General features: G+C 38.4%; 1 protein-coding gene across 3 annotated transcripts in view; it reads right to left on the bottom strand.

Annotated features, from left to right (window-relative positions):
- USP3 (ubiquitin specific peptidase 3) overlaps positions 1-7662 on the bottom strand; it is a 101785-nt gene that overhangs the window by 80427 nt on the left and 13696 nt on the right. Inside the window, exon 1 of one of the 3 annotated variants that reach the window (XM_015568545.1) lies at positions 387-671. The exons of the other annotated variants lie outside the window; for them this stretch is intronic. Within the exon in view, the coding sequence (XP_015424031.1) occupies positions 387-465 (79 nt within the window). The 5' untranslated portion in view covers positions 466-671. Of the gene's footprint in view, positions 1-386; positions 672-7662 lie in introns of those variants that run through there. 3 annotated transcript variants of the gene reach the window in all.

Below are 7662 nucleotides of genomic sequence, written 5' to 3' on the forward strand. Positions count from 1 at the left end.
CCAAAATGTAGTCTAGAAAAGAAGAAATCCAGCTATACTAAGTAACTGCCAAAAGTGCCAAAGCTGACAGAGCACAGCCAAAATCACTATCTGTTGCACCCCCCTATCCGCCCCCTGCTGGGCATTGGGTTCCCAGGAATTCCCAGGAATAGGGAAACAGGAGATTTTCTCTTACAAAGCAACCGAAGGTGCCCAGGGCCAAAGGATGATCCAAAGCCGAGCTTGGGAAGCTAAGCAGAGGTCTAAATAAGGCAGGAGGAAGAGACCAAGCATGAGCACCAAATTCAAAATGGTTGGAAGTAGAGGTTTGGACTCAAGGCCAAGATCATAGGAGCAAGAATTCACAACCAAGGTAAGGAGGGCAATTATGAAGCAAAGTTTAACTCGGTTGTCTTTCTCCTTTGTCCCAATGAGAATATTTTCCACCTTCCTCCTTCTGGCAGCTCCCTCTTGCCTCAGTCCCATTCTTATTCAAGGCTAGCAATCAATTTCTCCTGAATCGTTAGATAAGTAAATTGTTTTCTGCTGAAGTCATAGTTCAGTATTTCCCATAACCATTCTCCTTCCATTTAATGGCCCTCTGATAGATTAAAGATAGCGACAAATTCTTTTGACACTCTTCTCATCGAGACAGGTCTTTGTCTGCATTCCTTGTAGGGGCCAGTTCTGAACTGCCCCGGCCAACTGAATGGCAGAAATGACTGTGTCAATTTGCAGGTCCAGGCCTGATCACCCTGAACCAACATACTATAAGAAGCCCAAACCTCATGGAGAGACCTTGGAGAATATGACACTTGCCAGGGTGGGGGAGACTGGGAGAGGAAGAAAGAGAGACAGAGACCAGAGAGCTCAGAGGCTCCAGACATGCGAATTAAGAAGCCATCTTGGAAGAGGACGTTCCAGCCCCAGGCACTCCAGTCACAGGTACTGCAGCTGATGCAACACCAGCTAAATTCTTTCTGAATTCCTGACCCAGAAAATCATAAGCAAAATCGAATGGTTGTTTTAAATCACCAAAATGTAGGATAGCTTGTTATGCAGCAATAGATAACCAGAATACCACCTGTAGAAGGAGGGGTATCAGTGATACAGCATTAACCACTCACCCCCACCAAACAACTCACTGGAATGATTGACACTGTTGTTCAGAAGTGAATGTGGGAACCGTCAAGACTTTCTACCCCATAAGAATCAAAACTCTTTAAAGACTAGAATATCCCCTCTGCAACAGAGATAGTAAGAGTAAAGACATAGCAGTCTATCATCAACTAATCTGTTATCATCCTTTGGGCTGGCTCTTTTTGTGGCCCATCAATATTTTAATTACTCAAATCCAGATGTGTTGTCATTATCATAAGGCAGAATAATTCTTTTTTTTAATAAAAAATATATTTTATTGATTTTTTTACAGAGAGGAAGGGAGAGGGATAGAGAGTTAGAAACATCGATGGGGAGAAACATCGATCAGCTGCCTCCTGCACACTCCCTACTGGGGATGTGCCCGCAACCAAGGTACATGCCCTTGACTGGAATCAAACCTGGGACCCTTGAGTCTGCAGGCTGACGCTCTATCCACCGAGCCAAACCGGTTAGGGTTAATTCTTTCTTGAGCACAAACATCGCTCTAAGTATTGTTCAGTATTGTAAAAACGACCTTCAAAATCTCAAAAACAGTATTCCTATAGTAACCCCAAAGTCTGGGTTAAATCCTTAAGAAGGTCATTGGCACTTGCAGAATTCCTTTTCTCATTAAAAGCTACAAAGCCTTACCCTTCATTCCTTTTGCGTCACCGGATTATGTTCTTTAGAAGCATTCTGGGAAACCTCAGATTTTATTGAAGGTTGAATTTGAAAAACTGACTCTGAATAAAAAGTTGAGAACATCCTACTCCATCTCTGTTTCCAATTCTATTTTTACTCTAAGAGTTCTGACACATTCCTCTGCCAGCCTGACTTGATCCCCATCATACCAAGTGATGTCTCACCCCAGGCCTTTAAAGCTGGGATCAAGAGTCCACATCCAAACCAGAATCCCAAGATTTCTGCAGAAATACTCACACGTTTCTGTTCACGCTCTCAGTCAATTGTTGCAAAGAGGCCCAGAAGGAGGAGGTAGGCAAGGGGCACACTGACCAGAATTCTGCTCCACCTCATTTTTGACTGAACTGAGCAGAGGCCTTGATGACTTGCCCATGACCTTTAACACTACCAAAAGAACTCCTTCCTTCTTTAATACAAAAATGTACCAAACTGACTGAGTTACTCTCATAGAAATGTAATGCTACTCTGTAGATTCAAACATTTTACAGTGCTTGCCCAAGCCAGATAGTTTAGTTGGTTGGAGCATTGTCCTATACACCAAAAATGTTACAAGTTTTATTCCAGGTCAGGGCACATATGTAGGTTGAGTTCATCCCTGATTGGAGTGCGTTCTGGAGGCAACCAATCAATGTTTCTTTCTCACATTGATGTTTCTTTCTTCCCCTCTCCCCTTCCTCTCTCTCTAAAATCAGTAAAAAAAAAATATCCTCGGGTGAGATTTTTTTAAAAAAACATTGTAGAGGACATGTGATATATAATGAAGTAAGCAGGGCCTTCAGAACCAACAGTCTTAGTTTACCTTCTAGCTTTACCATTCTTTTATTCAAAAACTTAGGGGAGTTGTTCCAGAGACTACTTCCTCATCTGTAGAATAGAATAAATACCACCTCTACTCACATGGCTATGGTAAGGATTTCATGAGATAAACAATATAAAGTGTACAGCAAAGGGCCTAACAAATAGAAAGCACCCCATGATTATTAGTGCCTTCCCCACTATTTAAATATATCTTTATTGATTTTAGAGAGGGAGAAGGGAGAGAGAGAAACATCAATGATGAAAGAGAATCATTGATTGGCTGCCTCCTGCATGTCCTCTACTGAGGATCAAGCCCACAACCTGGGCATGTGCCCTTGACAGGAATCAAACCTGGGACCCCTCAGTCCACAGGTTGACGCTCTGAGCCAAACCAGCTAGGGCTGAACATATATTTTAATAAGCTTATTTCAAAACTGATGTAACTACCATAACCACCTTAATATAAGAATCATTAAATTTTATATATGCAATGTAAAATACACACCTTAGGAAGCAAATGCATTTTAGAAACAAATTTGGAGAGATGTGCAAGGAGGTTTAGAAACATTTAACTAAGTATAGAAGCAACTTAGGTGTAAAACCATACTGAAATATACCGAACTCAGAGGTATTCAAACAGAGATTAAATTGTGATTGACTAATCTGATTGATCAGAATACACCTTAGGTATTCCAATATCCAATACAATAGGGTTAGAGGCCAAGTCATTTAAAAATATTTTTAAATTTCTAACTTTTGTCTTAACAAAGAAATAAATAGGAATGATTTCAAAACATTCTAGATCTAAGATAGGGTGATCAGCTTATTTTTAGGGACCAGTAAGTTCAAACTTCTACTCTAAATAAAACACTTCTTCTTTTCCACTTTATTGCCTGCTTCTCTTTAAGGGGCAATGTCCTTGGCTCTTAGAGGCTAATTTTGAGACTATGCTCTAGCCTACTTTCTCAACCTTTTCCATGTCAGGACATGCACAGAAAATGATAGCATCAGTAAGGCACATGCACACAAACTGAAGAGGTTTCTCAGCACCAGAAGTGATCTGCTTGGAGGCTCTAACCACCCTTAGGCTGAGATTATTATCTCAACCCACATGTAATCCATTCATGGCCCCCCTAATGGGAAGCCATGCTCACCAATCTTTTACATGGTTATCTAGCAATGTAGGAGGAAGTCCTCCTACTCCAATGCCCACTTGTTTGAACAAAAGACTGGAAGTCATCAACCACCTGAAAGGGCCAGCAGAATTATCTGGCAATTTAAGATGCCACTCCTCTGAGAAACTGCAGTTTATAATACCCCTAATGCTCTGAAACCTATCAGAGAAAATAGAGGCCCAAATCTTTATTTCCATCCTATGTTAAACTGTCTGTTCCACTGCCATTCTATAACCCCAGGGAGCAGCCAGTCAACAGTATGACATGAAGGCACCTAAAATGAATTAAATTAAAAGAGAGAAATGCCAGAAATAGATGAGTCTGAGTAGAGGGTGGTAATACAGCATTGCTCAATATGTACAAGCAATAGTCAACTGCTTAAAATGTACCTGGATCCAGAGCATATAGTTAGCTACTACTGACTAAAAATGTTTCCATGGTCGCTTCCAGGTCTCTGATTTCAAGGTTGCCCAGGCAGAAAAATAATTACAATAAAGTATTTCACTTCAGCAGTCTTGAACACATTTTTAAGATCACAGTAAGAGCTCAAAGGCAGGAGCAGGCAGACAAATATCTTGAAGTATTCTTTTTTTAATAAAATGTTTTTATTGATTTTTAGAGAGAAAAACATTGATGTGAGAGAGAAACATCAATCATGTGCCTCCTACACACACCTCCAGCAGGGATCAAACGCGCAACCTAGCCTTGTGACTGACCTGACCAGCTATTGAACCAGCGACCCTTCGATGCTTGGGACAATGTTCAACCAACCGAATCACACCAGCTAGGGCTTGAGGTATTCTTATAAAATCACTTACATATTACTGCTCACACAATTAGAAAGTTAAAACTTTTCATCTTCCCTGTAGACACCCAAAATACAAAGATGTATTTATATAAGGCTATCAGTTGCATCATTATTTATAACTATAATATGTTGGAGACAACCTAAATGCCCTAACATAGGAGAGTGTTTGAATTCGATGTGACACATCCACAAACGGGAGTACTACGAAACTATTAGTGCTATCCAAAATATACTGTTAAATGAAAGAAGCGAAGTCCCAGAAAAGTATACTTAAGCTTGCGACCTTTTGTGAGAGAAAATAAGAAAAGACTCCTATATTTTCATAAAAAAAAGAAATGCAGGAAGGATAAATCAAAATAATTGATTGTCTACAAGGAGTGAGTGGGAATGAGTGGAGGGGTTGGGTAGTAACACTTCTAGATACAGTTTTCATTTTTGGAACCATGCTAATGCTTTACATACTCAAAAAGTAGATAAAAATCAGCAAGGATGATGTGCAAAAACATCTAAAATGGAAATTAAACACAAACAAACGAACTTAACTGTATGTCAAATAAATAATATGTGTAGTAACAGGAGGAAGACTAACCCAAGTAACTTTTGAACATATACTTTAAACAGACAAAAAGAATTGTAAAGAAATACTGACCTCTAGTTATAAGGGTTTTCTTTGCAGTGGTATGGGTTAGCAGTTCTGGAACTACTTTCTCTGATTATGGCATTGAGCAAATGAGTACATATGTTGGGGATAATGGGAACCAGGTTATCAGTGTTGGAAAAGGACATTACAAGTAAGGAAAAGGGCAAGACTACATCTGTAGTGTGAAGTTGGAATTATAGGCATCGATATAAACTATTGGTTTTACACACACACACACACACACACACACACACACACACGTATAGACATGTATATTTGTTTTTCTTAGCTCTTATCCACTGAGAGATCTTAGTTTATAAACATCATTTATTCCCCACAAAAAGAAATGAGTGCTACTTAGAGAAATGGCAAGCAAGGCTGGGGCAGGCTGAGTACAAGATGAGCCTGGAGCATCTTGCTGTGTCAGAGTAAGAAAGAGCTCAAAGAGCCATAGGGACATGTCAAAATTATGGCTCTAGGGGTTTCCCACTAGCCAAATCTAGGACATTTTGAGCCTCAAAATAAATAACAAAATATCGCAAAATAAAGTAAAAATCTGAGTCCATACTAATAAATGAACAAGTAGGAGAGAAAGGAAAACTTTCCCTCATAGAATATCAACTAATATGTTTAGAAGAAATACAAATTAGAAGGTCAACATCTTGCAACTGCCCTAATAATTACTGATTCAGTCAAGAATTATCAACGTGTGATAAGTTTAGGTGAAAGTTTCGTAACGAACAGGATATATATACACGTACACACAAGGTGGAGCAAAAGTAGGTTTACAGTTGTATGAGAACCACAGTTTATTCTTGTATTATTATTATTTATTAATTACTGTATTATTTTCCACAAGAACAACCATAAACCTACTTTTGCCCCATCCTGTGCATATATATGATCTCAAAATCTCTCCCACAAATTACTTATTAGTAGCAAAGAGAAAAATAATAACTTTGCAGTGGAAAGTTACTTGCAAACATTACCTTAATAAAGTAATCAACGTTAAAAGGTGAAGGGATTAAAAAAAAAACCCTCACAGACACCAGACAACAGTATGGTGATTACCAGAGGGGAAGGGGGAGGTAGAAGATGGCTTAGGAGGGTAAATGGTAATTGAAGGAGACTTGACTTGAGGTGGTAAACACACAATAAAATATATAGTTGATGCATTACAGAATTGGATACTTGAAACCTATGTAATTTTATTAATCAATGTCACCCCAATAAATTATAATAAAAATAAACATTTTTAAATAAATTCAAGTTTTAAAAAATTAAATAAAAAGTAAAGTAATCAAAGTTAACATCACCAAAAATATAAACTATCATATACCTCTTAATATGTCCTGAGAACAAAATGTTACTTCTGCAGTATTTCTACCAAAATAATGCATAACCTAAATCTACTCATGAGAAAAACTGAAATTGAGAAACATTCTACAAAATCATTGGCCTGTATTCTTAAAAAACACCAAAATGAGAAAGAAAAAGGCTAAGGAACTTGTCCAAATTAAAGGAGACTAAAAAGTTATGACAACAAAATGAAATGCATGGTCCTGGATTAGATCCAGGGGAGGTAGAAGGGGGAACAAAAAAGTGAAATACATAAAACAAAAAACATTATATATAAAAAATATAATTGGGACAACTGGAAAAATCTGAATATGAAATGTGCATTAGCTAATACTATTGTATCAGTATTAAATGTCCTGATTTTGACCAATATTCTGTGCTAATTGAAAAGAAAGTTCTTGTTCTTGGAGAAAAAAGCAAAGCTAAAGTATAGATAAAGGACCATTTTATTAGCAAATTACTGGGAGGAGTTATATAAATATAAGGTGCATTCATAAGTGATAACACACATGGGGCAAAATGTTAACAATTGGTGAATCTAGATAAAGAGTACATGGGAGTACTTTGTACTATTCTTAGCAATATTTCTTTGAGTGTGAAATACAAAATAAAAAAGTTTTTGAGAAAAAAAAAAGTTTTTGAGATTAAAAAAAATCTATTCTTTGCTTCCAATTAAGAACATACTATTTTTTAAAAAAAAGAACATACTATTTTTTTTCCCAGAACACAAAGGAAAGGCTTAAAATACCAATGTGCAGAGCCAGAGTCCTATAAACCTGGCATTAATGTCCCTTTACTGACGAATGATGAACTAATCCAGTAAAAATATTACAACACTAGAGGCCTGTTGCACGAATTCGTCCAACAGTGGGGTCACTCAGCCTGGCCTGTGGAATTGGGCCGAAACTGGCTCTCTGACATCCCCAGAGGGGTCCCGGATTGGGAGAGGGTGCACGCCAGGCTGAGTGACCCCACCAGTGCACGATCAGGGCTGGGATGGAACGCGGGAGGTTGGCCAGCCTGGGAGGGACCGTGGGAGGGCTCCAGGGCATGTCTGGCCA

This window comes from Myotis davidii, unplaced genomic scaffold (genome assembly GCF_000327345.1).
Source record: "Myotis davidii unplaced genomic scaffold, ASM32734v1 scaffold461, whole genome shotgun sequence".
NCBI classification, from domain to species: Eukaryota; Metazoa; Chordata; class Mammalia; order Chiroptera; family Vespertilionidae; genus Myotis; species Myotis davidii.